Source organism: Podarcis raffonei, chromosome 9 (genome assembly GCF_027172205.1).
Source record: "Podarcis raffonei isolate rPodRaf1 chromosome 9, rPodRaf1.pri, whole genome shotgun sequence".
NCBI classification, from domain to species: Eukaryota; Metazoa; Chordata; class Lepidosauria; order Squamata; family Lacertidae; genus Podarcis; species Podarcis raffonei.
The window spans coordinates 13071626-13090654 of NC_070610.1; the positions used below are offsets into that span (position 1 = coordinate 13071626).

General features: G+C 43.4%; 1 protein-coding gene and 1 long non-coding RNA gene across 9 annotated transcripts in view; one reads left to right on the plus strand and one right to left on the minus strand.

The window, feature by feature from the left end:
• The window catches only part of CCDC149 (coiled-coil domain containing 149), a 59248-nt gene extending 46463 nt beyond the window's left edge, over positions 1–12785 (minus strand). For 2 of the 7 annotated variants that reach the window (XM_053402379.1, XM_053402378.1), the window contains exons 1-2: positions 2795–4168; positions 2425–2488 (exon numbers count right to left, since the gene is read on the minus strand). Coding sequence is in view for 5 of the 7 variants with exons in the window: in XM_053402374.1 (XP_053258349.1) it covers positions 2425–2463; positions 2795–2956; positions 12547–12597 (252 nt within the window). In the remaining 2 variants the exon portion in view is untranslated. Of the gene's footprint in view, positions 1–2424; positions 2489–2794; positions 4169–12302; positions 12526–12546 lie in introns of those variants that run through there. The other 5 variants (XM_053402374.1, XM_053402377.1, XM_053402372.1 and 2 more) reach the window with 5 other exon arrangements.
• A 3003-nt stretch (positions 12786–15788) lies between these two features.
• Positions 15789–18944, plus strand: LOC128420665 (uncharacterized). Of its 2 annotated transcripts, XR_008332078.1 has the most exons (4): positions 15789–16081; positions 16515–16965; positions 17945–18001; positions 18673–18944. It is a non-coding gene; the product is annotated as an uncharacterized LOC128420665 (long non-coding RNA). The 2 variants fall into 2 exon arrangements; XR_008332077.1 differs by lacking the exon at positions 18673–18944 and having other exon boundaries at positions 17945–18319.
• The last annotated feature ends 85 nt before the right edge of the window (positions 18945–19029 follow it).

Genomic DNA, 19029 nt, shown 5'->3' on the forward strand with positions numbered 1-19029 from the left:
GACCCAATGAAAAATGGTGGCTTTAACAAACACCCTTGCATTAAGGTACCTTCATGAGGATATTCATGAGGAGGGAATTTGTGGCACAACACTTCTCCTTAGCCCTATAAGCCACTGTTGATTAACCTGTATGGGCCTTTCTAGCTGAAAATATTATAGTCAAATGAATTCAAAGCTTTACTTGAAAATTATTTTCAAATGGAATGCTTTTAAATATTTTAAAGACGTGACAACCCAAAGCATTCATTTCCATCACAATGTTTGGGTTTTAAGGGGGTAGGATTGGGAATGAAGGCAGTGAAAACTGTTGACCTACTAATTCTAGTATGCCCAAAGAACTGACAAAATGCCACTGCTATCCTCTAATCTACTTCAACAGAGGGCACCTTCAATTTCCCTCTCATTGTTGATAGAAGTGTTTGAGCTACTTGTTAGTTATGGCTTAGATTGTGGCAAACCCGATTCAGAATTTCTCTTTTACTAGACCGGTGGTTCCCAACTTTTTTCCTGGCCGAGTGCTTGAAAAGTACTAAGGCGGACCATTTAATGATTTTTCTTCTTGTTCTAGCAAATGTAATGCACTGCACTAGACGCTGTGTGATTTTAAATTGTATGTTTATTGCTTCTTTTAACGTGTTTTATTGTATTACAATTTGAATTCTGTGGAAATCAAGTTGTAACAATAATACAATATGAGAAATAAAAGAAGCAATAAAAATCAGTATGAATATTTAACGTGGATACGCTGTGGACCACCTGATTGACACCTGCAAACCAATGATGGTTTATGGACCATGACTTGGGAACCTAGTACAGTGATACCTTGGGTTACATACTCTTCAGGTTACATACGCTTCAGGTTACAGACTCCGCTAACCCAGAAATAGTGCTTCAAGGTTAAGAACTTTGCTTCAGGATGAGAACAGAAATTGTGCTCCGGCGGCGCAGTGGCAGCAGGAGGCCCCATTAGCTAAAGTGGTGCTTCAGGTTAAGAACAGTTTCAGGTTAAGAACGGACCTCCGGAACGAATTAAGTACTTAACCCGAGGTACCACTGTACTAAGAAGTATGGAACAGTTTGCAGAGGGGATGATTGCACAGGGTATTCAGGAGAAAACAGTTTCTTGGAAGCAGGGGACCCTACAGCTCTGATATACTCCTGATTCAAGAACGGCACTCTCCTTCTTTCTGGGATGATAGCAGGGGCAGCGTGAGGCATTCTGGCAAGAGACAAAATGCCCTGATGCCATCCTTGTGATGCGGGGGGTGGGGCCCTGTGAGACTCTGCAAGGGCTTCCCCTCAAGGCAAAGCCCTTGAAAAGCGTTGCCACCCTGCTGGGCGGAGGGGGGAAATTCAGCAAGGCTTCTCCTTAAGAGAGCCTTGCCCAGTGGCGGCGCGAAACAGGAAGTGCCCTTCCTGCCACTTCCACCACAAGATCTCAGCGGAAGCTGGTGCCAATTCCGGCAGTGGCAGAGCAGGTGGGGTGCCTGCGGTGGCTGCATCTCCACCTCATCATCGGGGAGGCCCTGCTAGGATGATAGCCCTTTTACCAATGAGCACACAGCTTCAGGAGCGGGGATGCATGTAGAGCATCTGTTGGAACTTTTATTGTTGATTTGCAGGTTTACTTTGCTTTATATGGATTTTCACCAAACCACCTTGAGGGCCCAATGGGATACAGGTTTGAAATATAAAGTGAGTATAGTGGTACCTCTGGTCACGAACTTACAGTGGTACCTCAGGTTAAGTACTTAATTCGTTCCAGAGGTCCGTACTTAACCTGAAACTGTTCTTAACCTGAAGCACCACTTTAGCTAATGGGGCCTCCTGCTGCTGCCGCGCCGCCGGAGCCCGATTTCTGTTCTCATCCTGAAGCAAAGTTCTTAACCTGAAGCACTATTTCTGGGTTGGCGGAGTCTGTAACCTGAATTGTATGTAACCTGAAGCATATGTAACCTGAGGTACCACTGTAGTGGCAGCTGCCGCCCATTGGGGCTGTTGGGGCAGTGTCACAGCACTGTCAAGCAAGCAATGTCCAGGTTGTGGAAATAACTTTTTATTGCCAAAAGTACACCTACAAGTTAAAGGAGGTCATACCCATCAGTTCTACGTCTCTCAGCCTTCCCCAGGTGTGCATCCAATGAGGCAGCTGGAGCAACAGAGAGGTCCCGTCCCTGACGTCAGCTTATGTATTTCTCTCACCTGAGCTGCGCGCAAGTGAGAACTATGCTTGCATGTAACCTGTTTCTGCTCCTCCTGTTTCAATCCTCTCCTGGTCCCAGGAGATAATGGAGCAGCAAAGGTGGAGGCAGGAGAAGGAGGTGTGGAAGCCCTTAACATAGTTTAGCAATTTTTTTTTAAAAAAAACAACCAATGACATAGAGCAGTAAATTATATGTGCATGCAAGCAAAAATGAAACCTACCTGCTTTCTCTTTTCAGGAGGAAGAGATGGGTCCCCGTCCTACAAGAAGGGAGTTTACATGTCACTGGAAAAATAACAGGACTTTATAAAGTAATCTAGTTTGCTTGAAAAAGTAATTTAATGAAGCACTGCAGTACTGCAATCAAAGCACTAAGAGGTTTAGACTGTAAGGTCGAAGCTGTTTCTATTAGTGCTTTAAATAGTAGTGAATACATAATTATGAATTAAATAAAAATGAACAAAAACAGCATCATGAACACAGAACTAAAAGGATTACAAGGAAATGATTAATAATGCACAATGCATTACAAGAAGCAAAAGATTCAATATAAGCAGATATTAACAGAAAGTGATCAAACCAGTTACATACAATCAGTTCCCGGTATTTCTTTTTCAGTGATTGGTGCTTCTCCCGTAGCTGATTAGCCATAAGCTTGTACTGGTCTCTTTCTTGTTGACATGTGTCCAGCTCTTTGGAAAGAATTAGCAGAGCTTCCTTCTTACTTTCCAGCTTCCTTTTACACACCAAATACTGCAAGAAAGTCAAGGCAAAAAGTTTGTACGTGCCGCTTGAAAACAAAACAAAAGAATACCAAACCAAACCAACCAGACTGGTGCATTGTGCAAAAGCGCTACTTTAAATGCAGGGGCACACACGTTTAAGCTGCTTTAAAGGAACTATGGGCTGTGCCAGTTCCTGGGTTAACATTACAACCTTTAGGATGTAATCCTGTGCCCACATTCTTGAAAATAGATTTATTTCTAAGTACATAAACATACGGAGGATTGTAGTTAGGCTGTGATCCTATACGTACCTACATCGGAGTAAGCCCCACTGAACATAATGGGAATTACTTCTTCGTAAACACACACATAATTGAAGTATCAGACCACAGAGTGCTTAATTCACCTATCAGAGATGCATTTTCTTTCACTAAAAGTAAAAACAGCTATTCTATTCCCTCCATTTTGATGACACCCTTTTATCCAACGAAGCCCAATATTTTTTTCTACTAGCTACTCACAAACTCGATTACAGCCTTCCAAATGCAATATAATCTTACTCACATGTGAGGTTTTTAGGCACATCCCTTTAAAAAGGACATTTATATGCACCTAAAATATGTAATGTGCTTTAGTGTTTCATATGTGTAAAAAGATGCAGAATTTGTTTCTGTTCACACTTGGTCTGCAATCAAAAGACCCCTTTTGCTCTGCTCCTTTTTGAAGACTGGGGGAAATGTAGAGAAGGGCTTTCTTGAACCTTACAGCCCTTATTTCTACTGGTCAAGGTGCATTAATATACCTGCAGGTCATGAAGAAATAATAATGCATTGAGTGGTACCCAAAAGTAGCAAGTGCATCCTTTCAAGAGCCCTTTAAAGGGAAGGAGAAATCATTCTAGGGTAATGAACTTTGAAGAGGACATCTCCACCTTGGATTAATTTTATTACTGGCAGCAGCAAAGTTGAATTTCTGCCATAAACCTTCTGGGTTATGATGCCTTGGCACTACCCTCAATAAAGCAACATTATTGTTCTTATCCATATAGTGACACTTTAAGGGTGGCCAATTCCCTGATTAAAAAGGCATCTGGAATCTGCAGCTTTTTATGCACCATTGAAATGACATTGGAACCTGGAATAATGATGAACTCTGGATAGGAAACTGCTATATGCTAAAGCAGTTAAGAGTCTGAGCTACAAGGCCCCAGTTCAAGCTTAGACGGTAGCCTTAAGCAAGTAAGTCACTGTTTTCTCAGCCTCAGCTCCCATCTTTAACACGGAGAAATGGAATGCTAGACATAACAGATCCAGGAGTTCTGTTTTGGTTTCCTTAGCCCTAAACATAATTAGTCATGAAGTTTGGATTGGCAAACTCCAGTTGGCACTTATTCTCCAAAACCAAATCAAAAACCCATTTCAAACAGTTTTTTATTTTGATTTGGAAGGCAAATACTAACTATGATTTGCCAATTTGGATGCTACAGCTTACTATGGTTAGGGCTAAAGAGCTGAGGCTCCAATACTTTGGCCACCTCATGAGAAGAGAAGACTCCCTGGAAAAGACCCTGATGTTGGGAAAGATGGAGGGCACAAGGAGAAGGGAACGACAGAGGACGAGATGGTTGGACAGTGTTCTTGAAGCTACCAGCATGAATTTGACTAAACTGCGGGAGGCAGTGGAAGACAGGAGTGCCTGGCGTGCTCTGGTCCATGGGGTGACGAAGAGTCGGACACGACTAAACAACAAAAAGAGGAAATGGAAATGGAAACACAAGCCTCATTTCATACTCCGAGTAACCAAACACAACAACGAAACCTGCAGATAGGCAGATAATAAATATGGTTGTGGAGACCTTGTGGAGACCTTCAAGGGTTAATGGTTTGCTGTGTATGTGGCGATTGCTCCAACTTCGCTCCAAGCACAAGTGGGATCAAATAAACCACAATTCCTGGCTTAGCGTTAAATCCAAACCAGGTATCCTGGTTTCTTTCAGTCAAACAAACCACAACTGATATGCCAAGAACAATTCCCCTAGACTGAAACAACCACAAACCCTGGCTCAGATTTACATCTAAACTGAGGACTGTGGTTTGTTCAGCTCCAAGCAAATCACAACCAAGCATGAATCCCAGTTAAGTTTGAAACATTAAGTCAAGGTTTATGCTTTGTTTCTCCCACTTGCACTAGGAGAGGAGTGTGGGAAAACTGCTTTGAGGGTTTTCTACAATCAAGCGGTAAAAAAATTGTATGAAACAAATAAAGTGGGAGCCATCAACTGCAGCTTACCATGATGTGCAAATGATGCCACTGTGATATACTGCTTTTAAAATACAGTGGGGTTTTTTTACTTTTAAGATGCAAATAACCACTTTTATTAGATTTCTTTTTTTAAAAAAAAAAGAGCCACCATTTACTGCAGATAGTTATAGCTTCTGCTAGTTGTTTTTAGGTACTTTTTTAAAAGTGAATCTTCTGAATACATCTTCATGTATTTTTGCAAAAATGAACTATTTAATGCTTTCATTAAACAGTTGTTAGATTCAAATTTCATCTGTTTTTCTCTAATTCTAAATACCTTCAAAATAATAATTTTCATTGCTGTCTATTGACTTTTATCTACCACTAATTTACCATCGTAAGTGGACTATGATCGCTACAAGATCATATTAAGTAAAGACTGATATAATACATTACTGCTTGAACTGTTTCACATTACTGCTTGAACTGTCTTACTGCCTGCTAACTGCTTTAAACAAAACAGAATGAGAAAGACAACATTACAGAGAGGTGAAACAGCTCTCCCCTCCATCAAATGGTCCCTATTTGTCCATAGCTATTTTTAGTGCCAAATCCGCTTTGATCTCATTAACTCCTGAACAGAAATGACCTCATAATCTGATAATGCCAGGACATTTGTCAAGTTATTGGAGAGGGGAAATCTAAAAAGTGAAAGACACACCATTATAAACTTCGGAAATTCAGATTACGGTGTCACTTATCAGCTTTGGCCCATCTTCATTTAGAGCAGTGGTCTTCAACCAGTCTAGACCCAAGGTGCACCATATATTCCTTGCCAGGCACACAGGACTCACTTTTACATTTTCACATTTGATTTATACTTAATAGTACTAAGCATCCCACCACCTATTACACAGAGGTAGTGGCATACATTTTTTCTAAATGCAAGTAAACCAATATTTCACGTACTGTTGGGCAAACTTTTGAACCCTTTTAATACATATAGCTTCTCTTTTATTTCTGGGGCTCTTCTCTTCCTGTGGTTGATATTGAGAAAGAGGGCAAATCACCATTGCTATTTATGCTTGTGTTTTGTTACCAAAAAGGCCTATCAATTTGACTAGCTCCTGTCTCTGCCACCTGCTTCCGGCTTTTTCTTCCCTACCTTCTGGTCCTGCATCACCTTGTCTTGCCTTTGCTCTTCTCTCTTCTTACCTCCCACATTCTCTTTGCCTCCTCCTTGCACCTCCCAGTTCCTCCTCTGTTATCACTTACTCCCATCTCACCATCCTTTCTCTCTCCAGTCTCTTTACCTTCTCAAACTTTTCTATACTTTCTTCCTTCTACTTCATTTCACCTGCTCATTATTGCCTGCCTCCTTCACATTTTCCTTTCCTCACTTTCTTCCACCTTATTATCACCTTCTCTGCCACCTTCGATTCACTTCTCTGTGACTCTTGCTCACTTCTAACATCAGCAGGCCTGAAATCAAAGTTAGCAGCACTTATCAGCCTCGGAACCTAGTATACTGTAGGTGGCAGTTGTTCTTTCTTGCCCGTTAGCTGTATAATGCTTTGAGGAAATCCCCGATTCTTCCACATTCAAACACCATATGGCTGTAGTTCCAAAACAAGTTTTTCCCCCCTTTCAGTTTGCAAAATCTTGCCATTTTATCATTCAACTAAATAAAATTAATTTTCATTCCAAATCAACACTGAAATATTAAAGTGGCATATTTATTTAAGAGTAAGTCCCATTAAAATAAAGGATTTGCATATTAATTTAAGATTAACTAATGAGATCCTCATACAGATTCCTCCTTCTTTCTGCCACCTGTGGACTCCTCTCTCTCTCTCTCTCTCTCTCTCTCACACACACACACACACACACACAGTCACCTGTCTCTGTCTTCTCCTTGTATCAGCTTGTCTGAAATCAAATGTACAGAAAAGCTGACGTTTCAGGACCCTCAGAACCTAATAAAGGCAGCAGTTGTTTGCTGTTTTGTTTTACTTATTTCCTTTTTAAAAATTATGTATTTTATTCTGCAAACCACCCTGATATTTTCTGATGAAGGGCAGTCAAAAGAAAGAAAGAAAGAAAGAAAGAAAGAAAGAAAGAAAGAAAGAAAGAAAAGAAGCTAAACTAGCTGTAAGGATGTGGAATACAAAGCCACCTCTTGCTACACATTCCCTATCTACTTCCTGCTATGTACTGAGAATTTGGCACTATTTTATTCTCGTATGCAAATACCTGGGCAATAATAATCCTAAGCAGCCAAAAAGAATGCAATGCTTTCAAAGTTTTAATATCAGAATGGCTAAGGACTGGTTCACACATGGACGTAAACCACATGTTCACTTAACACTTGGTGACTTGCGGTTGAATGTGCAAGCTAAGAAGCACTGACTGTTTGTTGACGTGAGGTAATAATAGGTAGATACATGGGGAATTTTTTTGGGTAGGTGTGGGTAGGTAGGTGTAAACTAGTTTGTGAGCATTGATGTCCTCCAGCACCAATTCATCCTCTTTAGGGCAGCCCTTTAAACCGCAAGGGAACTTTACAGATACGGTACTGTACTGTATTTGTGTTATCAAAGAACAAGAGTTGAGTGTTAGCCATCTGTAAAGCAGCCCTTTCCTCACCCGTACCCCATTTAAGGTTTGCATCACACTTAAAAAAACAAACAAAACAAAAACCCCGTGCTCATTTAAAAATGTAACATTTGAATTGAGAAGCAAATGTTTCCATACACATGTCTTGAATGCGAATATTCATCAGACAGACAGACAGAGGCCATTTGGTGGCAAATCCAGATTTTATGCAACATACTGTGTGAAATAGTGCTCAGAAGATGTCTGTGATAAACATCTACTGTGTAAGCTGAGGGGGACTGTAGCTTTTACTATATTGAATCATTTGAACCATTGCTTCTAACCCTGCTGACAGGTGAGTGCATATGAAACCTTGTGTGGTGTTTTCTTAAGAAGCAGCAGCTGCAGATCTAAGCTTTAAACAAGAACCATTTCCTCAAAGAGCCCATAAAATCCAATCATCCAGTGCAAAACAGGTTTCAGAGCTGGTTTCCAGGAAGGTTTGCTTTATCACAGTGACATCAAGTGCCAGGTCTTTAGACCAGCAGTACAAATAGACAGGAACACAGGTAGTGGGGAGAAACTGGCAGCAGGATCTTATGCACATTTATTCAGGAATAAATCCCAATTAGCACAACTGAGTTTATTCCCATGTAACCCTGTGCACACTTACTTGGGTGTTATGTCCCATTAAACACAGCAAGACTTACTTCTGAATAAACATTGGTAAGTCTTTACGTCTTTATTTTATGGACCCTTAAAGTTTCCAATAGGCAAAGAAACCCAATAAATATGTGCAGTTCCAGTTTTCCATCTCAGTTCCTATCCAGAGCCAGTGTGGTGTAGTGGTTAAGAGCGGTAGTCATGTAATCTGGGGAACCGGGTTCGTGTCTCCGCTCCTCCACCTGCAGCTGCTGGGTGACCTTGGGCCAGTCACACTTCTTTGAAGTCTCTCAGCCTCACTCACCTCACAGAGTGTTTGTTGTGGGGGAGGAAGGGAAAGGAGATTGTTAGCTGCTTTGAGACTCCTGAAGGGGAGTGAAAGGCGGGATATCAAATCCAAACTCTTCTTCTTCTTCTTCTTCTTCCTCGCTTCTTTTTTTGCTATGTTTTCAAATAATAACACTTGACTAATTTTCTGCTTAATAATATGAAACTGTTTTCTCTTTTTCTTAAAACTAATGGTAAGTTACCAAACAGGATCATATGGTAGCTTTAGATGTATATAATAATGTACATAATTGAGCACCGCAAGTGAGGATGAGCAAAATACTGTGGATTTGCGAGGGCTGGGGAGGCAAAGAGAAGGAAAGACCATTTCTTCTCCCTTTCCATCACCTGCTGCCAATAACATATCTATTTACTTTCCAGCTCTCACAACCAAAAATGCATCTTGAACAGGTTATTAGTCCTACATTTTGCATAGGTTCAAGATTAGGGGCCTTTAGAGTCAAAGAGCATCTTACACAAATCATGGCCAGGATTGCAAGGCCTATTTGAAAATACACACCCAAATTCATTGTGTATTGTTGATTTTCTTACAGAAATCCCCCCCCCAGGAATGTTTAAATATTTAACTTCCCACCAGCAGTTACCCTATCCTCATGGTCAACACATGAAGGCAGTCTGCTTTCCTGCTTCATCCTCTGGTATGTAGAGCCCAGAGCACACTGAACTGTCACACCAGGGTGAGAAGTTGTAAAGGTAAAAGGTAAAGGACCCCTGGACGGTTGAGGCCAGTCAAAGGGTGTGGCGCTCATTTCGCTTTTCAGGCCGAGGGAGCCAGCCTTTGCCCACAGACATTCCCGGTCATGTAGCCAGCATGACTAAACCACTACTGGTGCACAGAGGACCATGACGAGTGCCAAAGCACACAAAAATGCCATTTACCTTCCTGCTGCAACTGTACATTTTTATCTACTTGCACTGGTATGCTTTCAAACTGCTAGGTTGGCAGAAGCTGGGACAGAGCAACAGGAGCCGACCCTGTCACACGGATTCAAACCGCCGACCTTTCAATTGGCATGCCCAAGAGGCTCAGTGGTTTAGACCATAGCACATCCCTAGTTAGCACAAAGCTTCACAGAACATGGAAGGGGAGGGAGTCTCTTGTAGGTGGTCTTCATCTTGGTCTCATAAGGTCACCATCCTTCTGCACCACAAAACATTCAATACCACTATTTTTTGCCACATACATTAGTTGTTGTTGTTGTTTTATTCCTGCGTTGCAGGGGGCTGGGCTGGAAGGCCCTTGGGATTCCAATTCTATGATTCTAAGTATTAGAATGCTGGTACTCCATATGTGAAAGGGACACGGGTGGCGCTGTGGGTTAAACCACAGAGCCTAGGACTTGCCGATCAGAAGGTCGGCAGTTCAAATCCCCGCAACGGGGTGAGCTCCCGTTGCTCGGTCCCAGCTCCTGCCAACCTAGCAGTTCGAAAGCACCTCAAAGTGCAAGTAGATAAATAGGTACCGCTCCGGTGGGAAGGTAAACGGCGTTTCCGTGCGCTGCTCTGGTTTGCCAGAAGCGGCTTAGTCATGCTGGCCACATGAGCTATACGCTGGCTCCCTCGGCCAATAAAGCGAGATGAGCGCCGCAACCCCAGAGTCGGCCACGACTGGACCTAATGGTCAGGGGTCCCTTTACCTTACTCCATATGTGACCATAATCATTTATAATTGCCAATAACTGCCTGTGCTAACATTTCCCGTCATTTCTTGGAAACATTTTCTCAGAGCAGAAGCAACATGGCATGAGGGATGCTAATGGAAGGGCAGGGAGTAAGATTGGGGTTGAAAGAAAGCACAGCTGCCTGGCATTTGTTTAGGACCCCAAACCAAGCCCAAATTAATATGAATATCATGGAAGTGAAAAGAACCATGGACAGCAATATCCACTTTATAGAAGAGTTGCTGACCCAACGGCTGCTTAGAGAGCTTACTTACACTCTGATTGACACCCTTTCTTATAATCTTAGAGTCTGGCTGTGTTACTCAGCTGTGGGTGTGAGATGTTGGTACAATAATATAGGAATCAAAGTGTTCTATGACTACAGAAGGAAGATGTTATTGAGAACATCAGCAGAGAATTGAATCCTAGGGAAGCAGCCATTTTGAGATACTGTGGCAAACACTAGTCAGTGTTTGCCAAAGTTGACTAGTTCCAACAACACTTCAATCACCTCTGGTCTTTTTATGAAGTTTACAGCGGCAATTATTGCAGTAGGATTGCAAAATTCTTTTTTTCTCCTCTTGTACATTGAAAAGCTACAGGGTAGCCAAAATTTAGCAGGTGAATGTGTCATTTTGCCTTCCCTCTAACAGGGAAATGATAGGCTCACATTCAACCAACAAAGATTCTGTTAAAAACACACAGAATCCTAGCCAGAAGAGAAACAGTAAGTTGACAACTGAATGAATTAACAGGCACAAGTTAAAAATGGAAAACAGAAAAGAGTGGGGGGGCGGCAGCAACAGAATCACAGGGGTGGAGGAGAATTTAACCCATTGGTCTCACCTATTGTGGTCTTTATGAAAATTATTCCCCTGAAGCTGCAACTTACATCAGGAGGGAAGCCTTCACAGGGCAAATATGCTATGCAGATATAGCATAAGCTGCCTACTTACATTAAAAAAAAACAACAGCAACAGCACATTAGTTGCAATCATGCAATGGACATTAAATCTAGTTTGGCCCAGCGTGGCCAGGTCCTTTGAGGGCGAGAATCAAGAAGCCAAAGCCTGATGGGGGATGGACAGATCCCATTAGCATGCAATAATAATAATAATAATAATAATAATAATAATAATAATAATAATAATAATTTACTTATACCCTGCCGAGTAGGGGACATTGCCTGACAACCTAACAGGCGGAGAATGACAGCAAAATCCCTTGGCATCCGTCTGGATCGTGGTGCATGTCCACCCCCAACCTAAATATTACTTGGATATGGTGACGAATCTAAGAGCATATGGTTGCATATTCACGGACTTCATTTAGACTTTTATCCGAACACCCGCAGCCCTCCCATTCACCCAAAAAGTTGGTGTTGAGTGAGTAGCGCTGCAGAAACCTCTGATCGCACCCCAAGAACTGGCAACTCATTTTGGGGAATTCCTGACTCACAAGGTCTCTCTACTAAGTAAAAAAATAAAAATGGGGAGATAGGAATAGCAAAAGTTTGCTGCTTTCAGCTTAACAGGAATAAGGCAAGATATATACCCCCCTCGCCCCCAAAGTGACATACAGGTAACACCCGTCATACCCCTCCAAGCAACAAGTGCCAACCATCCCTGCGGTGACACGCAACCATCCAGCTTTTAGCATTGGCCACACCTGGGAAAAGTGAGGCAAGTTTTGAGCTTAGCCCAGCTGCTTTGGCGGGCCAGGCAGGTCGTTTGCCTCAGACGCCCCCCCCCAAAAAAAAATCCCCCACCACTGCAACCCTTATGCACGCTTAACTGGGGGGGGGGTTGGATTCACAAGTGACATGCTGCACAGTAAACACGCATCGGGGGAAGTGGGGCTGCAAACCTTAATTGCACTAAAGAGAGGAAAGGGAAGCAAGCCGCTCCGACTGTAGATCGCATATATATGCACAGCAGGCTGCCGGAAACGCCAGGAAGGAGAGGGATGGGCGACCCGGTGCCGGCTAGCAGGAAAGCCCCATTGCACCAGCAAGGCGGGTTTTTTGCAGGCCTGTTTGGGGGGAAATGGCGGGAAAAGGCAGCTCCGCCTTCCAGTCGGCGGCAGGCCTCGTTCCTTCTCCCCCTCTCACCTCGCTCACCAGTCCCTGCCAGTCGCTCTCGGTGCGGTTGTTGGAGTTCATGGCGGCGGCTGGGCGGCTCCAGCAGCTGCCGGCGGCGAGCAGCCGGGTCTCCTCAGCGCCGCCGCCGCCGCCGCTGCTCCTCCTCCTCCGGCTGCTTTTGCGCGACGTGGGCTTCGGGGAACACAGGCCGGCCGCCGAGCCTCGCGTAGAGGCGGGGCCCGCGCTGAGGCGGCCTCGCCCGTCGCCTGCACCTGCTCTTCTTCCAGGGCTCCGGCGCCTCTTTTTTGCGCGAAAGAAAGAAAATCAGCCTCTGAGCGTGAGGGAAACTTAAGGCGTGCTTGCTTGTTGGCCAGGTCGGCCTGAGGCATTTTGGTGCCTGAGGTGAACCCCGAGGCCTTTTTGGCGTCTGAGGCGAACCACAAAATGCCGCCTCCTCTCCCTTCTCTCTCTCTCTGAGGGAAGAAAGGTTGAGTGGAGATGATGTCAGGAACAAGGGTGATGATGACCCTCAGGGTCCCTTTTCACCTTAGGATTCTGTGATCTACATCAGGATCCGCCACCCAAGGCAGTTGCCACACCTTACCTGACAGGTGGGCCGGCCCTTCTGTTGATTGTTAACACGTTTGAAATGCTCATCCCTCGCGTTCACTTCTTCAGTAACCTGAGGCAAAGCGGCCGTAAATGTTAGCAACAAAATCAGGGAGAAATACTGAACTATTATTATTATTTGTAACCTCTCCATTCTGAAGGAAATCAGCCCTGAGTGGTCACTGGAAGGACAGATGTGAAGCTGAGGCTCCAATACTTTGGCCACCTCATGAGAAGAGAAGACTCCCTGGAAAAGAACCTGATGTTGGGAAAGATGGAGGGCACAAGGAGAAGGGGACGACAGAGGACGAGATGGTGGGACAGTGTTCTTGAAGCTACCAGCATGAGTTTGACCAAACTGCGAGAGGCAATGGAAGACAGGAGTGCCTGGCGTGCTCTGGTCCATGGGGTCACAAAGAGTTGGACACGACTAAACAACAACATCAGGATCCACCGCCCGAGGCAGTTGCCTCACCTTGCCTGACAGGTGGGCCGGCCCTGCTGTTGGTCATTAACATGTTTGAAATACTTGCCCCTCATGTTCACTTCTTCAGTAGCCTGCGACAAAGTGACTGTAGACATTAGCAACAAAATCAGGGGGAAATACTGAACTATTGTTATTATTATTTGTTGTATTGTCCTTCATCCGAAGATCACAGGATGGTTCACAGCGTAAAAGCACAAAATCCAAAACAGTAGCTAACAAACAGAATGACAACACACCCTGCCCAGGCACATTTAAAAGGCCTTAGGTTGTTTAATAAGCCAAAGGACTGGAAGAATAGGAATGCCTGATGCCTAAAGATATGTAAATAAGACACCATTGTGGAGAGCATTCCACAAATGGGGAGCCATTGCAGGAAAAGATTGTTCTCCTGCTGCCACCATCAAGAGTTCTTGAGGAGGCACACGAAGAAGGGGCTCAGATGATTGAAGATGGAAGTCTTCTTTGGCGATCACTCGTAGTTGAGTAAGATTGTCTTCCATAAACATGGTTTTAACAATGAGTCCGTAAGTGACTGTGGAGGCCAATTCTGGATCCACACGTCCTTCCACAGTGGGGACATTGGTTTCCGGGCGGGAGTTGATCACGGTTTGGATTTGCCAATCGTGCCTTCCTCTTAGCACATTTCTCCCTGGCGTCATGAGTTCGAGTGTCTTCAAAGCCCATGACACCTTTGGTCAAGGCTGTTCTCCAACTGGAGAGCTTGCAGGCCAGTGCTTCCCAATTGTTGGTGTTTATACTACATTTTTTTAGATTTGCCTTGAGACAGTCTTTATTTTTATTTTTTCCCCAAAATTTTTATTGATTTTCAACATTTATCACAAAAATAACATAACAAAATACACAACAAAGAAAAAAACCCCACCACACTACAATAAACTAAACACACAAGAAAAAAAGATTATCTCTTCAAATATCCAACTTTCATCACATTGATGCCTGACTTCTTCGAGTCCCCTCTAACTGAATTTCATTATATCACCTTTATAACAGTTCTCCAAGTTCATATTTCTAATAATATTAACTCCTTTCATTTACTAACCTCTTCTCCTTTTTTATATTCTAGTCCTTAATATTTACTACTACATATTCTTATTCTACCCCTAAGCCTATTCATTACTTCCAAGAATTTTCTAATTATCTTATATTACAATATTTAGCTAAATATTCTTTAAATTTCTTCCAATCCTCTTGTATCTCCTCTTCCTTCTGATTGCAGATTCTTCCAGTCAGATCGGCCAGCTCCAAAAAATCCAACATCTTCATCTGCTATTCTTCTATTGTTGGTATTTATTGCGATTTCCAGTTTTGGGCTAATAAAAGTCTTGCCGCTGTAGTGGCATACAAAAACAGTCTAGCATCTTTTTGGGGCAATTCCATCCTAGTATTCCTAGGCTTCTGGTTTCTTAATAAATGTAATTTTAAACATTTTTTGAACTCATTATAAATCTTTTCCCAGAAGTCTTTCACCTTGGGACACGTCCACCACATATGATAAAAGGTACCTCCTTTTTCTTTGCATTTCCAACACTGGTTATCATTTGTATGATATATCTTTGCTAATTTCACCTGGGTTAAGTACCATCTATACATCATTTTCATAATATTTTCTTTTAATACAGTACATGCAGTAAACTTAACCCCTTTCTTCCACAGCCTTTCCCAATCTTCCAAAATTATATTGTGTTCAACATCTCTTGTCCAATCAATCATCACAGATTTAACTTGTTCATCCTTTGTATGCCATTCCAACAATAAATTGTACATTTTGGGAGAGATTTTTGACATCGGTATCTAACAGTTCCATTTACAATTTGGATTTTTCTGTCGCAAAACCATTTTTTGAGACAGTCTTTAAACCTCTTTTTTTGACCACCAGCATTACGCATTCCATTTTTTATTTCGGAATAGAGTAGTTGCTTTGGAAGACGATAATCAGGCATCCACACAACATGACCAGTCAGTGAAGTTGATGTTGAAGAATCATTGCTTTAACACTGGTGATCTTTGCTTCCTCCAGTACACTGATATTAGTTCACCTGTCTTCCCAAGTAATGTGTAAAAATTTTCGGAGACACCGTTGATGGAATCTTTCGAGGAGTTGGAGATGGCATTTATAAGTGGTCCATGTTTCACAAGCATACAGTACGGTTAGTAGTACAATAGCTTTGTAAACAAGCATTTTGGTTTCCCTGCAAATGTCCTGGTCCTCAAACACTCTGCACTTCAATCAGGAGAAAGCCGCACTCACAGAGCTTAGCAGATGCTGGATTTCTGCGTCAGTGTTGGCCCTTGTGAAAAGATAACTGCCCAGGTAGGAGAAGTGATCAACATTTTCCAATGTTACACAATTGAGTTATATTTGTGGTGCTGCAGAGGGGTTATTTTGTACTTGTTGGTGCAGCACTTTGGTTTTTTGGTTGTTGAGCGATAGGCCAAGCTTTTCATAATGTCAGGGAACTGCCATCGGAGCCTAGAGTGGAGGTAAGGCTCCCTAACGATGCAGGAGAAGGGACCAGCAGGGAGAGAGAGCAAACTTCCTTTGAGGAAGGAAATAGGAGGGACACCAGGAAGCAAGGGGGGACTGTGGAGAGAGGGCTCCAAGACTCTTCCACAGAGACCAGCGGGGAGAGCCCAGGACCTCCGTTGGGCATGCCGATTCTGTGCAGGAGACTTCCGCGCAGGGAGGCTAGGAGGAGACTTGGGGTCAAAGAGTTTTTATGTTGGAAGAAGTTCAGAAAACGCCCACTGACGGATTCTGCCAGCGACTGACACAGCCATGGAGAAAGGGCTGTCCAGCCAGGGAAAGGTTTAGCCAGGCAACGTTGCCTAGAGCTGCAGCACCCTTTACGCACAAGCAACCCCAATTCCCTTTACACATAAGTTTCTGCGAAGATATTTAGAATGGTTTGGAGGTCATCCTCTGGGCGTGCACACACTACGTTGTCATCAGCATACTGAAGCTCTAGGATGGCAGCTACGGTAACCTTACTCTTTGCTTTCAGCCTGCTCAGATGGAATCTTTGGAGGAGTTGGAGAGTTGCACGCTGACCAATGCACAGTCTTTGCAGTAAGGCTCTGTTCCCATGGCATGAGTAGTCATGACAACCGGTAGATTCTTATCTGCTACAGCCTTCATCCACCTTCACAGCCATTGTAACCTACCACTTGTTATCATCTGCCTGTTCTGTCGTTGAGGACTTCTTGGATCATTCTTTGTCTAGCTCCTTCCCTTTGACCTTACCGCCTTGGGTGACCCTGCTGGGAGTACGAGATTCCCGACGGCTTCTTTCACAAGGGTCATAGGAACGTGCAAGCCCTCTCACCACGACAAGGTGATGATCCAGCGAGTGAGAGATGGAAGTCTAAAGCACTTTGACAATAACCAGGGGCTAGAGTTTTTATTGTAAAATGCTTTTTTATTTTTGCCTTTCTGCCCTACAATGAGTCCCAAGGCACTCAGAAAACATAACAAATTTCAGCTTATTGGCATCCGTCTGCCTCGAGACACAATGGAGTATGCCTTCTGGGGTCAAGCCACTGTGGTAGCAGCCCTGAAGGAACTTCGAAGGGCGGTATGTATGGATGTCCTGGGTTGCCCAGATGACAAGACTCCTGTCTTGGCCTCACTGATATGGTCCAAAGGAAAGCAGAGCAATATGTTTGGCACCAACTTGGCTGCAGGAGTTGTCTAGAAAGTTTAGGATCAGAGTTTTCCTTCTCCTAGATGGGCTACCTTCCCAGTCTGGCAAACTCCATCTGCCCCTCACTTGCTGCTACAGCACATGCAGTTTAATACTTTGTTTAATACTATGTTTCTACATACCACAGGGATGTTGATTTTAAAGAATGAAAGAAAAAAGAAAACACTATCAGAGTGTGGTTAGATATAACGTAAGGTTTTGCATGGACAAGTACATCGGTACAGTATTCTCAACTTTTCTCATTTTTGTTGTGGGATGCGTATTTGTATCTCTGTATGTGTGCCAGTTTTAATACTCTGATTTGAATATGTTTAGATTAATATTGTGGTATGTCTTAGCAATATATGTATGAATGAACTGGACATTTCCACATTATATGCCTGAAGCATATAATGCATAATGTCTCAACAAGGCATTACACCTCCAGCATCTATCTGTCTTAGACAGTGTATTCCTATAAAGATGTTGTGGGGTCTAATATACCCAAAACATTATTTTTTTGCTGGATCAATCTTAATTTTAAATTGTAAGAAAACATGTATAGATTCTAAAATAATTTCCATTGCTTGGGTTGTATAGCACATTCTAATTCCCCATTCCATTCCTTTAGCCACCTGTGAAGATCCAATGATGTCAGAGCAGAGGGTCCATAATTACACATCAACAGGTGTTGTTACTGAAGATAATGCCATTCAGCATTCACTGCTAAGTGATATTTAAAGTACAATATTGTATATGGTCCAAATTATTCAGCTGATCTAATGTACAGCTCCCACGGTCAACATACTATCACATAAATTTGAAACCTCATCAATTATTAAACTGTTGTAATGTAAACGTTATCTTTTCAACGGCCTGTACTTCCTTAAAGTTTCAGGAAGTAAGACATAACAGTATCTGAATTTAGAAATCACTAATCATCAAATTGGGACGCGGGTGGCGCTGTGGGTTAAGCCACAGAGCCTAAGACTTGCCAATCAGAAGGTCAGCAGTTCGAATCCCTGTGATGGAGTGAGCTCCCATTGCTTGGTCCCTGCTCCTGCCAACCTAGCAGTTCGAAAGCATGTCAAAGTGCAAGTAGATAAATAGGTACCACTCTGGCGGGAAGGTAAACGGCGTTTCCATGCGCTGCTCTGGTTCGCCAGAAGCGGCTTAGTCATGCTGGCCACATGACCTGGTAGCTGTACGCCAGCTCCCTCAGCCAATAAAGCGAGATGAGCGCTGCAACCCCAGAATCGGTCACGACTGGACCTAATGGTCAGGGGTCCCTTTACCTTTAATCATCAAATTAGGTTTCTGCTTTCTTATACATTCTAATCACCTCTTTTAACTTCTCAGGTTCATTTATAATAATTGTCAGGGGACTGCCATCGGAACAGGGGAGAAAGCCAGGGGGATACAGAGAGCCTCAGGCGCTCCTGAGGAGCAACACCTTGTCCAGCGGTGGAGAAAGCCACACCTCCAGTGGAGCAGAGTGGGAAGGGGGCAGCCAAGTGAGGGGAGGGCTCAAAGATGCTACTGAGAGCCCAAGCGCCTCACCTAGCCCAGCTGGCCAGGCCCAGCTTATGCAGAGGGATGAAACATAAGGAGGGAAGGCAGAGATTTGGGGTGTCTAAGTTCTTATGTTGGGGGAGAAACCTTCTTGAAGAAACCAGAGGCCTTTCTCTTGGGCATGACCGGCCAAGTGGTGCCAAA